Source organism: Myiozetetes cayanensis, unplaced genomic scaffold (genome assembly GCF_022539395.1).
Source record: "Myiozetetes cayanensis isolate MyiCay16 unplaced genomic scaffold, myiCay2020 scf9, whole genome shotgun sequence".
In the NCBI taxonomy this organism is placed as follows: Eukaryota; Metazoa; Chordata; class Aves; order Passeriformes; family Tyrannidae; genus Myiozetetes; species Myiozetetes cayanensis.
The window spans coordinates 4,874,884-4,896,068 of NW_026088185.1; the positions used below are offsets into that span (position 1 = coordinate 4,874,884).

Below are 21,185 nucleotides of genomic sequence, written 5' to 3' on the forward strand. Positions count from 1 at the left end.
AGAAGGTTGGACAAAGTGCTTCAATGGCCCCATCTAGCCTTGATATCTCTTCACACAAATTTTGTATTGACTTTAGGATGAAGCAGTTTTACTGCCACCAGTCCCATGTGGCCAGGACACCCCTGGAGAAATAACTTACCTCGAGAGCTTGTCCAGGAACACTTAGCTGCCTTTTCTTACAAAAAAAGAAATGGGGAGCAGCTGCTACTAAAGCCCTGGACAAAGGTGAATCGTGGTCAAATCAGGACTCCCTCCTATTGCCTGCTTTGCCAAGGGAAAGGATTGTATAAGCAACTGCTGGCTCTCCTCACCTGCAGTTGGTAGTACCTCTCACACTATCCCAGATGTGCTGACACTCCAGGAAGGGCCTCCCTGACTGCTCTCCAAAATCCCTCCTTCCACCTGTAACTGAAGACAGCTTACAGCCTGTTATATTTCAGTATGTGAAGGAGATCATATTAGACCGCAGATCTGATCTACCACTGGAGCACTACAAGCAGGTGCCTAAGAAATTCAGCCCTTTCACAGAAAGTCTAATAAAAGTCACTTAATTCTGGTAGTGATCCCACTGGGTGAACAGTCCCTATTGTCTGTGATAAGCTGGGGAAGGAAAGATGCCATACGCCACACTGACGTGAAACACATCTGAAAATCACTACCAACCATCTCCTTTGTTGCCTTGTGATTTGAAAAAGGCTACCTTTCAAATGTAGAAGCCAGAACAAATTAATTACAAAGACAATTTTTCCCTGATTTCTCTTTGGAATAATCTTTTTATCCACAGTCATATCCACATGTTCAGCCACGGAGCACCACCACACCTAAGGTCACACCAGGACCTTAGGTCAAGGGGTGTGCAAGGGCACACCAAATAATGCTCAGAGACCTGAAAATTGGCTTTTGGTGTAGCACAGTCCACTTTAGCCAAGCACGATAGTCTCCTTGGCTATACAGATTAGACATCTCTGAAAAAAAATTGCTTGATATTTAATTGCAGGGTTGGCAGATGCTTGCATGATATACAGTGCATGGAATAAAATTAGAGGGACAGTATCCATGAGTAATAAACAGTATAGACAGTTTCCAGCAGGAATTAGCCAAAGATTTAGAGCTAAAGGCATCGTGGGGTACACAGAGTGCTTTCTGTATTATTATCTCTGTGCACACAGGACAGTACTCGTTACAAATACCTGAATGAATCATCTAATGGATGTGAATGTAGGACACTTGAGCACAAGCTGGGTTCCTGTGCTCATGAAAACACTGCCGAGAATTCAGCTTATCTCTCAGAAGCACAGAGTGTCTAAACCTCCATATTTCTCGAGTATTCCTAGACAGCAAAAAATAAAAACTGGAAAAAGCCAAAGAGCTGAAATTGCAACTGAAGAGTTTCAGATCCAATGAAAGAATTCAATTTAGCTTAGGATGTTAATTTTTATTTAAAAGCTGCAGCAGTCTTAGACTGGACTTTACAGCAGAGGCCACTGTTATGGGCCAGACCCTGTGTGGGTTTCTGCTCCCAGCAGCACAGGCCCACAGGATGTGCTAATATGAAGCCAGTGTGGGTGTGATGGAAATGCTGAAGCTGTATCTGAGCCTTGCAGCTTGATAAATCTCTGTAATCCTTGGAGGAAGGAGGATGTGATGCTTCCCAGGGAGCTGGAAACTCCATGGAAGGTTTCCCTGTTTTCAGTCTTCTTTCTATGGGCTGAAGCTCTGTGCTATTAATTCACATCCAAATAACTTTTTTCTTCACATGGGAGTGAGAAGGACAGGCAGTGTTTTATGAAGACTCATTCAGTGGTGCCTCTCCCAGGCAACAAAGTGCAAGGATTTAGACCTGAGTCCGCCCTAGAGAAACTTCAGAGCTTTCCTGAGAAAGTAAATACTCCTGCTCTTCCTTCATTCCCTGTCTTCTAAGCTTAAATGCGAGGAGCTACATGATCTCCCTGCTTTCTTTCTGCAGACTTCTGTCCCCTGTAGCCAGACATACTGCCATGTTGGAATGTTCCGGTCATACTGCTGGGACTTTCAACTAAAGCTGTCAGTACAATGCCCCCAGAGAAGGAGCACAATGCCCATAACTGACCCCTCCGCTGAAACTGCCACCGGAACAGCTAAGATAGGAAATACGGTATCTTTCATGCTTCTGATCTCTGAAAATGACATGAAGATCATGTAGCTCTTGTCTGCATTTTCCTTCACCAAACTGCCTCACAATCTCCCCATAAAATCCAATTTGCCAGACACAGTGAGCAAAAACTACCTAAGCTGTATCAATTCATTTGGTATCTATGGCTGCAGCAGCACCATAATGAGTTTGTGAGTATTAATATGCAGTACACTAAACAAGCATAAATCACAAACTATCCAAAGGAAACACGAAGATAGAATCAGACAACTGCAGGTAGAGAGTTCTGATAGAATTTCAATCCCATGTGATTCCTGTGGCTGACACCCATCTGTACTGAACTATGCACAACAGATGCACTATTACCTTAACGGAGCTATTGTGTATTTTGTTTAAATCAACATGAATCTTCACTAAAAGAATAGTTAACAAGAAACTGAGTGCTTCACAAAAACAACAGACAGGTACATAGCTTTTTGCACTGAGAGGAAACAAATGTAATAATAATGGCCAGTCTTCGCGAGCGAAGATCCGGGGAAGGTCTTTCCACCTTCCAGCCTGCGCATTGGATTTTTTAGGTGAGACACAGTGTGCGCGGAACTGAGCCCACCCTTTAATCCTAAGGTTCATCTGCCGGGGCCAAGCGAGCTTGGACGGTGGCAGCGAGGTCCTTAGGACGTAGATGGGTTGCCTTTAAGGGCTAACGAGCCCCACCTGCCCGGGAGTGGCCCTGACCGGGAATCGAACCCGGGTCAATATTATTATTATTATTATTAAACAAATGTACTACCTCCATAAAGTACCTCTCTGCAAAGGAAACCAGAAGTGCTATGATCCTACAGAGTTTTCAGCTTGGCCCCAAGCCCCTCCAGGAACACGGTGCTGTGGCCTTCCTGCAATCTAGGTGCACCCCTGTATGGTAGCACTAGCAGTACATTTAAGAATTTCAGAATGTTAGTGAATAATAACAATAAATGCCTGTGATTGCATTCCATGAATATCCCACTGAGCACACTGGCCATCCCAACAACCCATTTTAAATAAATCTTTCGGAATATTTACTCTAGGATTTTTGTTGGAATTAATTCCCTCAGCTCTAGTGGACTCCTCTGCTCACCTGGGACCAAAGATGTAAAGCAAAAGGGACTGCTGAAAAGGCAAGTACATTTTCCTATAATCCTTTCTCCTTTGAACGTACCTCAGTGTTTACAGAAAACATGGGAGTGAGATGAATATAACAAACCTAATATGTCAGACTCTGCTCTCTCAACACTATGTTGGTGCAAATTGCAGTACTCCACTGTGTCAGACGAAGTGTTTTGCATCAGTGTGACAGTGAGAACCTTTCAAAGGTAAGTGCTGTAGTTTCCTTCTTTTCTCAGAAGCTGGCAGCACAGGAAATAGAACCTCTCCACAGAAAGCTAGGAGTAAACCTGATTTATTTCAGATCGACATCAACACTAAGAATTAAATCTTGTTGCCATAAAGAAGAAGTTTCCTGCTTATTGCTAAGTCCTGCTTCATCCCCCCTCCACTGCCTTCCAGTGATACAGGAGAAATGCTACATAAATCCAGACCTCTCTAGTGTCCTTGCCTTTAAAACAGTAGCAGTTTCTTTAGGAAATGACTATTATTTAAGATCAGATTTTCTCTTCCTTATTCCAGAAAACCACTGATTTCCTCAGGAGAGGGTAAGGACCCTCAATACTGACTCAGCTTATACACTCTTGACTCTCACTCACCTCTTCCTTGTTTCACATGGTGTAATCAGTTCACACTAGAGTATGAACTTGGAACTATGTGAGGAGGTCCAAGGGGTTTCTAAACCACGAGGAGTAAATACCAACATTTCAAAGATACTATACATAGTGTTTAAACTGTGATTTTTCCACTGAAAGGAGCCTGGAGAGAAAACAAGTCCCTAATCACTAAATACACCTGATGCCCATGTGAATGCCCTCACATTAGTAATGCATTTCACCATCTCTTAGTTTTGTGAGGAGAGATGGCACCTAAACTGTTAAAAGGATGGAGCCAAGCACAAGAACAGGCAGAGGTCAGAGCTGTGGGCAGACTGTTGAGGAGTGAAAATAAATTCCAGAGACCTGACCTCAGCTCCCCACCTGGAGAAGGGCTCATGTGGCACTGTGATGGTTCAGACTTGGCTCCCTGCCAAACGCCCAAAGACTCAGTAGCAGCCCTCCCTTTCCCCTTCCTTCTTCTCCCAGAACAAAGGAAAAAAACTGTGTAAATTGAAGAACCCGAAAATCCAGCTAGTTACATAAAAAAATATATATTTGATGTATATTACAGTAAGATGCTATGTACACAGCAAAAAGGAATTCAAACACCCCCCCGAAGGGATAGGGAAAGGGGAAACTAGAACAAAAGGGAACAAACAAGGGACACCGAGCAGATATACGCAATCAAACCCGAGAATTAGTAAAATAACTAGTAAAACAAATCTCACCACATCCCTTAGAAAAAGTAGGATTGGTACACACGGCCAGCACTCTGCTATCCTCCACGTGGCAGGCCAGCGGTCGCTGCAGGCCTCAGCCTTAGATAAGCGAGACCAACGCAAGGACCCACTGTTCCCATACCCCACTGGAAGAGAAGAGAATGAAGGCCTCTCTTCCCTTCTTATTTATACCCCAATTTACGTAAAAATCGTATGGAATACTGGGAACACTGCCTCTTCCTTGGTTACAAACTGGTAACCAAGGAAGGCCTAGATTAAAACCACCACAGGCACCGAGGCCTTGGAGGCACGTAGGACAGAATCCAACTCACCAGAGATCACACACCAGCTCTGAGACTGCTCTGCAGCTGTCAGTAATTAGTGGATAGAGAAAGACCTCTCTAGAATGTTACTTATGCCACTGTAAATGTCCAAGGCAGGCAGCAATAATCACCCACTGGATGTACCCATGCTACTCCAATGACATGAAATGAAAGCCAGGTGAAGAGCTTACACTATATCCCTTAGATGGTTAGTTATTGAGCTAAATTCCACCTGAACACTCTCTGTGCCTCAGCTCCCCCTGACAGAGATGTTACGAAGACTAGCATGCTGATATCTGTGACCTGCTCAGCAGAAACACATATTGGTGAAAGAGGGCCATGAAAGCATCACATACAAATGGGAAAAGAGGCTGGGTCTGAAATCTGGCTCCAGACACAAAAGCAGCATTATCTAAATCTATTCTAGCTGCCCTCATTTACATCAGTGCCAACCCTGTCAAGACAACAGGATTGCAGGGATGGGGGCATGAGGGCTATGCACTTCCTGGCCCATTGCAGCAGAGAAACAACATTGCTTGACTTCACGAGCCTCAGCTGCGCTTTCAGGAGAGGCAGCCCAAGTCGAGCCTTTGTTCACTCAATGCTGAGCTATTAATTTAGAATTCACTGAGGCACAATGAACAGGGAACCCAATGACAACATTTTTATAGCCACTCTCTTTACAATGGGAGCTCGTAATTCCCAAAGCAGCGCTGGCCTGAGTAACTTAAATCTCTACTTGTGCTTTTATACTAACAAATATTTTATGTCAGAGCTTGCTCTTACCCTGTTGGAATCAATTCTTGTCCTGGACGTGTAGATGGGAGGAGGGATGTTGAAGGCTTGAGGAACAAGATACTCTTCAGCATCCATCATGTCTTCCAGGTCTTCCTCATCAAGAAGGTTCTGGAAGAACTTGCTATCATTAGGGCTTGGGAGCTTCATACGATCATCTCCCTAAACAGATTATATTGAGAGAGGAAAAAAGTCAACAGATGGATTAATTTCACAAACAGCCTTTCCTTCAGCTTCTTTCATGCCCTGGCAGCCAGGTTGCAGGGACCACAAATGCTGTTTTCTTTGTTCTAAAGCACCACATCCACATAATTTGTTGGATTTATTTTTTTAACTGGAATACGATGACAGAAATGGAATAACTGCATAAATCAAGCAAAGCTATTTTGGCATTCTTGTGATCCAGCTTTTATTCTTTCTTCTCTCCTTTTCCCATACAAGCTCAGTTTCTGATCCAAGTTCTGACATATTTGTGAAGTAAGTACAGATAAGATATGGTACAAGCTATTAGAGAGCATCCAAAGGAGGGCAATGAAGATGGTTAAGGGCCTTGAGCAGAAGCCTTATGAGGAGTGGCTGAGGACACTTGGTCCGTTCAGCTGGAGGAGACTGAGGGGAGACTTCATTGAGTTACAACTTCCTCATGACGGGAGGAGGAGGAGCAGGCCCTGATCTCCTCTGTGGTGACCAGTGACAGAACCCGAGGGAATGGCCCGAAGTTGTTAGGGGAGGTTTAGGTTGGATATTAAGTTCTTCACTCAGAGGGTGGCTGGGCACTGAACAGGCTCTCCTGGGACATGGTCACAGCCCCAAGCCTGACAGAGTTCAAGAAGCATTTGGATGATACTCTTTGGCACATGTTGTGACTCTTGGGGATGGTCCTGTGCAGGGTCAGGAGTTGGACTCGGTGATCCTTGTAGGTCCCTTCCAACTCAGCATATTCTGTGATTCTGTGAAATATCTCAGCTATTTAGGCTGAAATAGGGAGAGGTGGGGAAAGCACAGAAACTGTTGCATCTGGATATTTACTTTATTTTAATTTGTATTTTTAGGGACTTTGAGGATAAATTTTGCTCCATCCATATGGAAAGTTCTGCAAAATATAACAGAGCTAAACCCAATAAAAATCAAAGCAGACAACAACAGAAACATGTGTTTGTATTGAAACACTTCCTACAAGCTGGAAAGGCAAATCTGGGCTGCACTTTGCTTGGTGCCACAAAACATCACAAAAGGCAGCCCATAACCCAAACACTTAAGAAACCATAGAAACAATGCTAAACTTCATTGCATGTTTAAAGAATTCTCTCCCACTCCTTAAGAACTATAATGTTACATGTGGAATAAAGCTGGGAATAACGGCTGTGCTGTAGGGTGCATTCAAAGCAGTTTAAAAGCTCAATAGGAAGTTTGTCATTCTTGATTGCATCTGGGAGGAATGGGGAGTCATGATGGCAGAGATACCAATGCAATGGAGTTACCCTGGTGTCTCCTCCAGAAGCTCAGAGCCTATATTGCCTGCAAGGAGCATCAGAGAGGAGCCTCACAGGATAAAACACCCACCAAACAATGCAATGGGGGAGGGAACAGCAGGGAGAGAAAGGGAGGGCAGAAGTATTTGGAGTAAGGAGACATGTCCTACATAATGAAGTAATTTAATCAAACTGATTTTTCCAGAATCAGTTGCATCTGCTGCACTTACAGAGTACTGCTAAGGAAATTCCAAATTCAGCACCACAAATCCTCTTAACTAGTACGTTACTTTCAAACTGTATTTTACTTCAGCTGAAGATGGGAGAGCAGCGCGCGTTTCCCACTGTGCAGGAACGCACCATGAGTTGTCTAGTGCATCTACATGGTGAAATGAAACACCATTCGGTGAGACTGGCAGTACATTCAGAGGCAATCAGGCAAACAGGAGACACAAAGTGGCAGTGACTGTGCTTCTGGAGGCTCTTCCACTAGGAAATCTTACATCAGTGTGAAACTGAGGACCAGCTGGATGCACTTCTGCCCTGTACTCCATGGTGTGGAGCAGATATGGCATAAGATAACAGCACCAGAGTATCATTACTTGGATCAAACCATTCCTGTGCTCTGGTCTCTGGTATTTCACCATCACCTTACTTCTCTTTAGTTTTCATTTTCATTTGAACTGTTCACACACTGAGGCCACCTAAGGACCTCAGCAATTAGATGCATTTTCTGTGGCTTGAGTCTGAGCTGTCAAAAACACACGCAGAACTCTAGGCTTCCACAGAAGGTATGAAAGGGCGCACACCTCTGCTCAGTCACACACAGCTCCAGCTTGATGGACTCATGAGATACTGCTGGCACAGTGCAGTTCCATGGGATGAACCATGCTGGCGTGGCCCTGTCACAGGGATGTGAAGCCTACAGTCTACACAGCCTAAGGAGAACAGAGAGAGAAGCTTCTCTCTAGCGTGAGAGGTACCAGTGTGACAGAACTCCCTGTCTTCTGAGAAATCTTTATGTTTAGGCTATGAAAAAAACTTTCTTGTGATCTCAGCAGTGCAGGGAAAAGTGTTTTCAGGATAATCCTCCAAGATTCAGCCTCATCAACTGTAGAGCCAAACAAGTCCTATGTCTAAAGATAGACGCACTGTCCATCAGTGGACAAAACTTGTCCCCAGTTTCATGAGAAAATGCAAAGCACTGGGCAGCCTGCAAAGCCAGTTCTTGTATATGTGCTAATAAATACAAGCCTAGGAAGAGAATTTCAGATTACTGTATTATTAATATTATGGTTTTAGAGATACTGACACTGGCTATTCTACTTCATGCTAGTACAATACTGTGGTCATCATTTGCTTTAAGTTCAAGAGCATTTTGAAGTTCAAGAGATTCAAAGGCAACACCCCCTAAGGTTTCATGGACAGAGTATTTTTTTTGGCCCCCTGTGATGTTGTAGACTTGCTTACCTGAATTACCAAGTATCTCTGAGGGTCTCGAGCCATTCTAGAAAATTCAGCAGCCAGCTCCTTGAATTTTGGCCGACTGTCAGCGTCAATCATCCAGCCTGGGGACAGATGATAGATGACAAAGAAAAGAGTTAACTGTCAAGGGAAGAAATCATTCAGTTTTTAAAAATGCACAAGTTTGAAGTCCTTGATAGCTCCAGCCTAAAGAAAAGTTGCAATAAAGAGCCCAGAAAAATGGAAAGCTAGAATTCTACAGTGCATGAAATGGAAAACACCTATGTTTGGACAGACTAGATTGTTCCTTACTGTGTGGATTTTTTTCTTACTTTGCTGAGCTCCTCTCTGCCCCAGAGACAGCAACAACTCCTTGCAGTTTTCTCTCTCTTGCCCATTTAGATGTCAGCACTGACTATCTTTTACTAAGGATGTGTCCAACCTCTAATACAATGAATCTGATCTCATCAGAGTCTAGTGGATTTACTACCAAGTTACTTCTAAATACAGTTTTACTTTAATTGATGTCCTGTCCCACAGTGACTTGGATTAAAGAGTTGCTCAGCAGATCTACAGGAGGACTGACCTGACATTTGCCTTTCACCTGCCTGCATCATGAGCACAGCCCTCACACGAGGCACTAGAGATTATTCTAATTCAATAAAAATTCCTTTGTCCTTCACTCTCAAAGAAACATTCATTAGGAACAACAGTTCTCAATCCCTGCTAATAACTTTTGCAAAACAAGCAGGTAATATAGGTAGTCACCACCAGCAACTAGTTTCTCTCTGTCATTTTTTTCTAATGGAAGATCCTATCAGCAGCTTCCCAAGAGCACGTTACCTCTTTGCAGGCATGCTAATGGAAGCAGGCCTCATCTCCTAGGTGTTGTTTAGCCGAAGGAGTGACCAACAAGGGAAAAAGAAAGCTACTAAACTTATAATGAATTTCACACAAACATTACAGTCTGTGCATTAAGCTGCAACCCTTCATCTCCCAGATTACCACATCTTCTAGGGCTTTGTTTTGTCCACTGAGATTTGTCTCATGCTTATTAGAAATCTCACCAGATGGGACATTTTTGCACTCAATCAACATGAATCCCTTGCACTGTTCAGACAACTCCCACACCTGCATGTACACTACAACTGTTTCCAGAAAATACTTTATTTACCTCTTCCAGTTTTCTTTTCTTTTTTTTTTTTTCCACTGCTTTTGTGTACAATGCAAAAGGGAAAGGAGTACATAAGATGGATGAGATGTCTGTATGTTAATCTTACTTAAATTAAGCCAGAAACGTCAGAGAGATATTTCTAATTCTTTTTAAATTAGAAACATAACCTTGGAGGATACTGTCACTAGTGAGGGTATCTTGGAGATAAAAGAGTAGGAAGAAATCACGTGCAGATGGTTTTCCTTTTCTGCTAAAGTAAAAATATTCACAAATTTTTGTACTGGACTGAGAATGATAAAAAAGTAATCCTCTCTGTAGTATTTCTTCTATTACTTTTACTTTCTATTATTACTATTGCAATCCTAATTCTTGTTATTAACAATAAAACCTTCGCAATTTCTTTCCTCAACATTTGGAACGAGCATTCCTCCTCACAACCTTCACTGTATGTACCTCCTCACAACCTACACTCCATGTACCATAATTACCTATAATACTATCTTTTTTAACATCAAAATTAATTGTCATGCAAATGACAAGGGTTTACAATAACAATCATACAATTTTGACTTCACAGCAAGAATATGAGATACCATCTGACAATCATAAGAAGCTGAACTAACTTGGCCCTTCATAGATAAATTTCTATCATCTGCAATTGCAAAAGATGAGCATAGAGTATTTAAATGGAATTTACAGTATCTTGGGAAGCTTTTGCTTTGAAGCAACCTGTCCTATTCCCCAGCACTGTTGGACACTGAAGTCACAAATGTTCTAAACCAGTGTCCCTCTATCAGTGAGCACAGGGATATTAAATGTTACAATTACTCACACTTCACCATCACCATATAAACATCAATAGTGCAGATTGGAGGCTGGGGCAGACGCTCTCCCTTCTCCAAGAGATCAGGGATCTCCCGAGTTGGGATTCCATCGTATGGCTTCCCACCAAAGGTCATAAGCTCCCAGATAGTGACTCCTAGACAGAAAAAAAGAGAGTGTCAATATTTGAGGTCATGTTACTCAGTTTCCCTTAGAGTGCAGTGTTCTGGCCCAGTTCTGGACTGCAATCTCTTCTTCTTTACCAGTGCCTGTGAAAACACTGAAGTCTGGTCTGGCGGGGAAATGGGGTGTTGAGAGAGCAACTACGTGGTGCTTAGTTGCCATCTGGGCTTAAACCACAACAATCTGCCACTAAAAAAGCACTGGAAAATGGTCAAATAGCACTTTGTGATAATCTTCGAAAGTAACTTCCCTCATTTTTACTGTAAAAATGATGTAAAAAGCAGCATGATAGTTGTGAGGCACAAGAGAAAGGTCTGAGACGAACAGTGTACAGTAAATGGATGCAATAACAAAAGAAAGCATCATGCTCTTTTATCTCATCAAAAAGGGAAATGAATGGCTGACGTACTCTATTATTTTAAGGGGAAAAAATGCAGATGTTCCCTAACTTAGAGCGTCAATTTCCCATAAAAGTACAGCACTGACTAACATTATATCATTGTCTTTGCCTTGTAAGTCATTCCCAGGCACCTGTATTATTTTTTTCCTTAAATCACGTTATGGATTTGATTTTATGATAGTGCTGAGCTACAAACTCAAGATTCTCTTTTTAAAAAGCCATAGGATTTGGCTTCAGAGCTGGAAATAAAGATCATATATCATGAGTAACAGAATTTGTCCCCAAACAAAATCTTAAATATTGAAAATCCTGTTCTCACACCAGTTTCTTTAAGTTTTTATTTGGTCATTTTAAACACACCTCCAGGTTATTATTGTATTTTTCCAGCTGTCAAGCTAATGTTAAAGGTGATGAGCAAAATTACCATATGAATAAAACACATATTTATTTCACACTCATTCACCTCCTTGTTGATATTCAGTAACTATTACTTGTCAACTGCTTATGGTCTTGTCCTTTCTGATTATAGATGTTCTGGGCTTCCTGCCTTTAAAATGAATTTCACAAATGAAGGCATATTTTTTTCTAAGTGATCCGGAGGATATAGAATTTGAAGAAAAAGAGCAGCTTTACAAGATCAATTTAACTCTCACAGGTTTTTCTCAGCTGACTAGAAGAGGATAGCTAACCAGTCCCAGCAAACAGTGTCTTTTGCTGCTACCCACAGGTAAAAGTGAGTAATTACTAGAATTGTACACCCTTTTGGTTCAAAATGATATGGCAACAGGAAATGTAAATAGGACACCACAGTTTTAGATACTGCTGAAAATTGCCATTTATAAAGGTATACATGATTTTATTAGTAATAGCTATACAGATCAAGAGGTAGACATCTCAGCAGATGTGGCACAGCAGCTCATCTGGATAACAATTAACAACGCTAAACAAACCTCTAATTTCTGAAATACAATTTTTTTTTTTTTTGGGGGGGGGTAGCTCACCAATTCCCAAGTTATCTGTGAAATTAAATGGATGCTTGTTCTAGTTTTAGTTTGGAGAGCTTGTCTCTTCTTTTTCTTTCTCTTGCCATATTTGCTCTGTATCATGACAATTTCTCTTTTATCTGACTGTAGGTACAGAAAGTCCCATAAGTCTGGAAATGCCTTTTGACATTCATGGTTTTTGGAGTTGAGATTTTCAAAGACTGCTGGAAATTGTGACCTGCAGCCACATTTTTATGAATGTGTGACTAAGCTGAAAGAGGCCTTCTTCAGTCACAGTAATCAGCCAAACTGCTACCAGACTAGACCTTACAGCACTCATCCCAGCAGGAAACACCATGATAATATATTTTAGTTAGCAGGGAAGTAACACAGGAGACAGTAACAACCGCTGCCTAGTTACACATTTAAAGAAAAAAAAGAAACAAAAACCAAAGAAAAGCAAACCCCACTGGATTTAACTCCTTTAGGAAAAGAGAATATCTTTAACATAGTAACACAACTGGGTTTAATGCTTTAAAAGACACGAATTTTTAAATTCATCACATGAAGGAAGATTTACCATAGCTCCAAACATCACTCTGATGGGTAAATTTCCTGTAGTGTATGCACTCCAGAGCCATCCACTTAATTGGCATCTACGGAAAGACAAGAGAAACGTACCCTTAGAAACACATTATTAAAACAATACAGACGGATCCTATAGTAAGACATCAGCTTCCTTCCTGTTTCCTTTCTCAACTGCAAGCTTATAAAAAAAGCAGTGCTATCCCACAGAGGAAATGGCTGTTCCTGCCCTCTGGAATGGGTCTTTGCCTCATAAAACATGTGGAGGTGAAAAACATGAACTGATTACCTGCAGAACTTCTCCATTTTATTGACTCAGACATAGTGGAGCAACTCACGTTTTCATCAAACCTATGCAAAGACAGGACAAACCACTGCATCCGATTCCCCTAAATGAGAAGTGCAGCGGAGAAGGTGGAATGCAAAAGCTCTTTTGCCTCAACAGTTTACAGCACCAGACGCTGCTATCTCAACTGTTCCCTAATGAGGCAAGTTAATAATGCAGCATCCATAATACTGCATAGTCCCCATTATCAGGGTAAACAGGCAATGGGGAGAACTTACAGTGCCTAATTTCTAACTCCTAATATTTGTTAGGAATTTAGCTGTCCCAGTTCTCTTATCAGTACTGCAGGGAGAAAAGCTGCTCCTGAAACCAAGTCAGAAGTGAATCACCCTCAGGGAAGCTCATCTCTTTTGACAGAGAAGGGTGTGCAGGCAAACCAAACCTCAGTTTGGCATAAGGGTCCACCCTCTTGAGTTTGTGTTAAAATGGGATTCATGGTATTTCCTATTCCTGAGCTGGCCTGATGGGCCCAGCTCAGTCCATCAATATCTAATGGGCACACACTTAACAGATTTTTACCTGGCAGAGACTTGTATGAGTTGCCTCTAATTGAGAACTGTGGATGAGGTACTGGAATAAACCAAAGAGATATTTAACTGCAGAGAGAATATGAACAGATAGTGGGTGTAAAAGCAGAGGATGTGTCTTCATTCAAACCCTTATGAAAATACCTTCCATGAAGTTGACTAATGAGCATAACCCATAGAGTTATGGCAAAAATAGCACCCTGTAATAAGGATAGCTTAGCTCTTGCAAAGACAGTAAGCACTGCAAAAGTGCACCACTTTCATTCCCATTAAATATGGCTGGGTTGTTCCAAATATCTCTCGAACAACTGTCAAAGGAGCAAAGGCTGCCTTGTTCATCATGAGGCAACTCAGGTTGGAAGCAGTCTCAGGACACCTCTAGTCCCACCTCAGACTGAAAGCAGGTTCAACTATGAGATCAGGCCAAGTTACTTAGAGTTTTATCAACTCTGTGGGCAACCTGATGAACTGCTTGATTGCTCAGTCTGAATTTCCCTTAGCATGCTCTCCATACAACTTGAAGCTGCCTATGTCTTCTGGATTTCACAGAATACTTCTCTGGAATGAAGCAATACATCTGACAAGTAAATCCTGCTCCAGAGCTCTCAGCAGTGTGAATGGCCTCACAAGTCCAAGACACAGCTGCCAGGAACAGCTGGTTTGCACGGATCAACTTATTTTCTGTCATTCACTGGCTGATGGAGGGAAGAAGCAGAAGGGTTTCTGAAAACAGGATTAGAGAACTGAAGGAATCAGGGAAAATACCTTCCCTGCCAGTAGGCCTCTTTCCATAGGGAAATGGGAATGCACCAGTGACTCTCCTCAAGCTCTTCACCTCAGTGACTGAACTGCTGATGTGATCCATGCAGCAGATGCCAAGGGCAGCAACCACACAAACAAGGTAGCAGCCCATCCCAGAGAACAGCACACACTGGCAACAGCTGTTTGTCCCAGACAAGGACATAAATGAGCACTGAAAAACACAGTTAGCAACTAGACAGAAAGGAAACCGAACATCCAGGAAAAAGAATGACAGGAGAGGTAGAATCCCTTGGGATTCTGTGACATTGAAATATGAAATTTCAAGATGTTTAGGGAGCAGCCAGCAGCAGTATGTACTTACAGCCCTCTGAATTTTATAATGCGTTAATCTGAAGGCAAGAGAAATGAGATGAGGTACTATATGGATGTAGTGTGGTATGCTGGAAAGTAATAGGGGTAAACATCTGTTTTCAAAATTATCCTCAAGCTGGCTTTTAGCGGCCTGGCATTCAGCATGGTATTGGAGACAGGGATGCCAGACATAACATATCCACAGGCTCTTTCAGTGTGATAGAAGAGGTAAACTCTCTTATGGTACTGATAGAAACATGTTGTGTGGCCTTACCTTTTGCTTCCTGGAAAATTACTTGTCTGGGAAAATGGGACTGCAAGTTATTGAGGAGCACACTGAGCAGAGAAACAGGCTCAGTAGGAATGCCCTCGAACATCCATCACTCACTGAAGTCTTCAGTACAAGACACAAAATGGAGCATATGAACAAAATCGTGAGTGTGAAAAATGTTCGTGCAATTGTATTTCAGCACCTGAGAAGCTCACTGAACAAAGAATGAGTAGCTTTTATGTGTGCTGTCACAGGGCTTTGCTATGTCACTGACAGACCTTACAGAGACAATAGTCCCATACAGATACACGGCCCTAAACTTCAGGAGGTTTGTCACAGCATGACAAATTTACTTCCATACATGTTCAGTACTCACTTTCCCTCCATCAGCATTATACTCCTTTTCATCCCCTTCCAAAAGCCTGGCCAAGCCAAAGTCAGTGATTTTCACATGGTTTGGCGATTTCACCAAGACATTACGGGCTGCCAAGTCCCGGTGGACAAGTCTCCTCTCTTCCAGGTACATCATTCCCTGAAGGAATAAGAACAGAAAAAAAAAATAATGAATCTTACATGATTTTTGAGAAGTACCTTTCACTGGTGACATGAAAAACATCTGGTTCACTTACAAGTACTCACAATGAGGAAATGGCCTAGAGGGCATAACACTGCCCTTATTCTGAGCAGGAGGAGGGATTAGATGGCCTTTGGCTACTCCAGTGTGAATGATTCTACAAGATTCAATTACCAAAGGAAAAAACCCCAACAAAATAACACAGAGATAACTTGTTTGCTTCAGCAAGTTTAAAATCTAGAAGTGTGAGACAACGAAAAGAAATATTATGGTCCTTATTTTTCCAGACAGGAAATCTGGTGACCATAAAAAATAACCAAGTGAGCCAAAGTCCCACAGAAATTAGGCCAGACTGGGAAACAATCCCAGCTCTGTTATGTTCCAGGCAAGTGTCTTCAACTCAAGATGAAGGTTCTTGTCCATTTACAAATGGTTTTAAGTTGGATGCAAATTTTCACTACCTTCAGTGGACTAGATGAAAAACAATTTTTTATTCCAAGTGCTGAAACTCCCTTGCCTCTTTACTCCCTTACAATGCTGCCTGTAGTACTATAATAAGACACTAGATGAATGGCCATTTTTTAATGAGCATATACATTCTGTTAGAAGTACTTTTGTTAACAAGCTCATCCAGCTGTCTTTACAGATAAGGTAACATATATTCAAGCTTCCCAGCCTTAACCTTATTCTTATTCTGGTGGGAGACTAACCATCTACCATCAGTATGGAAGTTTACATGATGCTTTGTGACACTGACATAACACCAAAGCTTGGTCTTATTAATTATATGACACACAAAGGATAGTTGGGCAGGGTTACAAGGCTATAATTTCATTAAAAGGTATTTATGACATTAACCACCATTATGAGAACCTGCAGATGAAATTACACACTTGATAATTACTCTTAAGGTATCTCTTAATATATTAGCTCTGTACAATATATATGGTAATTTTTAAAAAGTCACTGCTGAATACCAAAGAGACCATATTATCTCATAATACAGATGATTCAGAGACCCCCACACATAGTGATTAAAACAACCAGATTGCTCAGAGCCATAGTCCAGATTTTATTCCTCTTCACAGCCTAAGAAGTTCACATGTTCCTATCCCCAAGTAAACTACCCCCCATGACCACTGGGCCAGAACGCAGCCCTTTGGTGACAGAAAGTGGGCAGCAGGACAAGGGAGGTGATTCTGCCACTCTGCTCCAATCTGGTGAGACCCCCATCTGCAGTTCTGCCTCCAGCTCTAGGTTACCCAGCACGGGAATGATATCAGCCTGTTGGAATGAGTTCAGAGGAGGCCACCACGATTATTAAATGGATTGAGCATCTCTCCTATGGCAGAAGGCTGAGAGAATTAGGATTTTTCAGCCTGGAGAAGAGAAGGCTCTGGGGTGACCTTATAGAACCTTCCAGTATCTGAAGGGGCTACAAGAGAGCTGGAGAGGAAGTTTTTACAAGGATATGTAGGACATTTTACAAGGACAAGGCATAATGACTTTAAACTGAAAAGAGTAGGTTTATATTAAATATTAGGACGAAATTCTTCCCTGTGAAGGTAGTGAGGCACTGAAACAGATTGCCCCTGTTGATGTCCCAATCCTGGAAGTGTTTAAGGCCAGGTTGGACGGAGCTCTGAGCAACCCGGGCTAGTGGAAGGTGCTCCCGCTCTTGGCAGGGGGTTGGAATGAGATGGTCTTTAAGGTCCCTTCCAATTTTATGATTCAGTCCAAGTGGATGTCTTTACAAAAAGCATCAAATGGAGCCCTAAACTGCTGTGGGATTTAGGTGACAAATTTCAGTGCAAACACCACTAAAAGCTTTGAAAATATGTGGGAGATTGTTTGGTATAAACACTATCTCATGCAGTCAACATGAAGGTAGTTTGAAAGGGGACACAGGGATTCTTTGGCATAAAGCAAATGGAATTATTCTTTCAGAAGCACTGCTAGTTGAAGCAAACACACCCTTCTGCCAATTGCAAATCAATACTTTTGGCTTTTGACTATCAGAACTGTATGTCTTTGAAAGCATAACGTTTTCTGACATAAAATTAAACCCCACAGAAAAAGGACAAATAAATCTCATGGATTAAACAATTGTGAGTCACACAACAAACACACCATGAAACCAGAGGCACCATTACTTAGCACAAGAATCACCAGCTGAAGAAACTGAACCAGAAAAAGACAGCACAGGCAATAGCAATGGCACTGTGTAACAGAGGAAAATCACCCCAGAAGTGGTCCCATAAAATTCAGATAGATTGGGAAATCATGTAAGTCCTCTTTCACATCTCTAAGACCGAACAGTAACCAGAAAGGGCTTCAAGGCAGCATCAGTATTACTCACAACAAGTACTCTGGGAATTAGGTGGACTTCAGCAAACTCCCAGTCTCATGTCCCTCCCTAAAATTATGCTGGTTCTTTGCAGATCCTGAACGTTCTGCCCCTGAAGCCAGGATTGCAGCCTTGTGCTCCTCCCAGATACTTCTCTCCTGCAGCTCACAATCTCTTCCTCCACCTTTCATGGCTACAAAATCCTCTGCAGAGTCCATGACCTGAAGGAATGTAAATCCTCCTAGGAATACCTGGTGTAAACATGTTTGACTTTCCTGATACCCTATCAACAAGTTGTAAAGGTGGGTGACAGAAGTGTAAATGAAAAGGTATATATGCATATATTTTCAATATATTTATATACATTCAATAAAATGAGACTATACAAGTAGAAGAAAAAGAATCTAAAAATGGGAATCCTGCAGTATTCACTGCACCATACTGTCTAAACATATACTATGCCAAAACCCATTACTTGAAGACAATTTTAAACCTGGCAGGAAAAAAGTTCTGTATGCATCTCTAATCTTTTAATATAACACAGAAGTATGATAAAAATTACTCCCTGTATGACACAGCTGGTGCCATCATCACCCCAAAAGCCCATGAGAGAATGCCAAGAGGAGAGTTACAAAACAAAACTACAAGTGACCCTCGTCTGTGACAATGGAAAGAGATCTGTTTGTAAAATGATGCTCTAAAGCCTGATCCAACAGACACTACGTGGGTCATCTGAGGTGTCATCTGTGAGGCTGAGGAAATGAAACACCCTTCAGGCCTTGTCCAAATCAGAGCTATGCCATTCCCATACAGTTATCAAAGTATAAAATGTCATGATAATGTGAAACCCCCACTTTAGTACACGGATTAGAATATCCAGAATATGGGTGGGACTTACCTGCTGAAATCACTGAGAGGAAGGTTTGACATTAATCCGTTAATGGTCAGTTGTCCCGTTATCTCGAGCCTAGACTCATCTCACACAGACACAAGAATCAGCCATGGCCTACCCATCACTGATACTTCCTCATCACAATCACGACAGAGGTTCCTCACAGAGAATGTCATTAGAAATGCAAGTACTGCTAGGACCCCTCAACATTAAAATCACCCTCTGAATCAGAGCCCAACGCTATTAAAAAGTCAAACATACCCTGCAAACAGGTATAACACAGATAACTTGAGCAAGTCCCTTTGGAACTTCAGGATGAGAGAGGAATAGCCCTTTGCCTTTCATAATTGGGGGTGGGAGTGGAAATCACCAGTTTTACTTGCTGAGGTGAATCCTGCTCTCATCAGTTTACTTTCAGAGCTGAGTAGACATAACAGAGCAAAAATTACCTTGTTGAATAGACTAAAAGTTAGTAATTAAGAGCCATAAAAGAAGAAAGTATTTCCCAACTTTATTATGGAGTGTTTATGTAGTCTCTCAGATTTGGAATGGTCACTTCAGCTACAGTCAAGTATGCTCATTCTCCTTTTACAAGAAAAATGTCAGACCTGAAAATGAGATAACATGCTGGCAACAAACTGAAGTGGGACAGTGGAAAGAAGACTTTGTGTCAAATGGGACAACTTTCTGATAGTTCCAAGTTCTTCACTGCAGTAGAAAATATAACATTAGATTCATGAAGTATTAGGACTTCTTGTGCTGCAGATATCTACAGAGGTGTATCACCAAAGTCAGCCTGGTGGGGGAAATAGGAGAATAAAGGGATTTTTTTAAAAAGAAAAATGAAGCTTTTCTGGCAAGTCACAGGTTTGTCCTCTGAGATATCTTGCCTTTAAGTTATGGTCATAATTTGCTGTTTTCTTACTTTGTTATTACCAGTGTTATTTTCTGCTGCTCTAATTTGTCTCCCAGTTTCTGGGGGCAGCTTTTGAGCGCAGCCTCCATTTGTATAGCTCAGAGTGTAAGAGTTACAAGCACAGACTATTTCAGATGCTGTAATTCAATTTCCACCACTTTTTTGGACTTCTCAGAGTCCCACCTCCCTGCTGAGGATGCTTCTGGGTTAGTTTTAAAGGTGGTAGCTGCCAATCAGGGAACGTCCAACTCTTTGAACTGCATGAGTCTTGCCTAAAAGCTCCTTCCATCAGATGCCTGTACTTCATTTCCAGAAAAAAAGGTATTCACTACTCAGGACAGAATTCAAGCAGGTATGTAAGTCATTAAATACAAAGTCCTTTTGGGATAATTACTAAAGATGAACTGACATGTGTTTAATCACTAACAAAAATTTAACGTATGTCTTTGATCTTGCATGATGCAAGACAATTCAAATTAAAAAAGTAACCATAAAGACCTTCACCTGCCCAAAGAACTTTAGCAATACCAGTGCACAGCAAAACCACTACAAACTTTTTTATTCAGTGAGACCTTTCGTTGTTTTCTATAATATATACAAGTATTTCTCTAAATTAAGGGCATGTTGATCTCATTCCACTCAGGAATTAAAAGCAGCCTGCCTTTCTTTGATAACAACTTCCACCCACCAAAGCCAGCACACATGGCAGATTCATCAAACAGGTATAGGAAGAAAGAAAATTTCAAGTCCAACTCAAATCTCATGGACATTAATCTGCAGCCTTGGAGACTGCTCTCTTACCATCCTAATAACTTGAGGTTAGCTTAATAATGTGAATCACTGTAGAAAGTCTCAAATGATCATCTCTTCCCCCACATACTCCATGGAATTTTACCTGGGGCTAAACAGACTTTCAAGGAAAATACGGTGCCCTTTTTGTTGTCAGGAGCAACTGGAATCATCCAGGTAGCTGTTACTCCAGAGATGGTTGTGGGAGGGAAAAGATGACACTGCTCTGAAATACACTGACTCAGCTGCAGAGGTGTGATGTGCCATGTACGTCTGCTTGGGAGCTGGGATGGGAGGTCACCCTCACAGCCAAGGGAAAGCGAAGGATGCTCTCTGTTTTGGTCCAGAGCTGCCACCAGACCGAGCCGGGGACTCACACTTTGTGCTGTGCATGCCTCCACCAGGTGAGCTGCCAAGGGTTTCTGGAAAGTTCTGCTTACTCTAGTAAAGCTGGCAAGGGACACCCAGTCCTGCATCCAGGGCTGTGGCATAATCCCCAGTATTTAAGAATTCAATTAGTTCCCATTTATATGGGGTAAGTTAATCTCTCTCTTTTTGGTAAAGGGCAGACAAAGAAAGCTTATGTCATAGTAGTGTACTTCTTCCCATCTCCTGCT

The 21,185-nt window shown here is 41.8% G+C and overlaps 1 protein-coding gene across 1 annotated transcript in view; it reads right to left on the bottom strand.

The window, feature by feature from the left end:
* The window catches only part of ERBB4 (erb-b2 receptor tyrosine kinase 4), a 610,968-nt gene that overhangs the window by 21,394 nt on the left and 568,389 nt on the right, over nt 1-21,185 (bottom strand). Inside the window, exons 21-25 of the mRNA XM_050340452.1 lie at nt 15,427-15,582; nt 12,789-12,864; nt 10,653-10,799; nt 8,653-8,750; nt 5,702-5,872 (exon numbers count right to left, since the gene is read on the bottom strand). Of these exons, the coding sequence (XP_050196409.1) occupies nt 5,702-5,872; nt 8,653-8,750; nt 10,653-10,799; nt 12,789-12,864; nt 15,427-15,582 (648 nt within the window). The remainder of the gene's footprint in view (nt 1-5,701; nt 5,873-8,652; nt 8,751-10,652; nt 10,800-12,788; nt 12,865-15,426; nt 15,583-21,185) is intronic.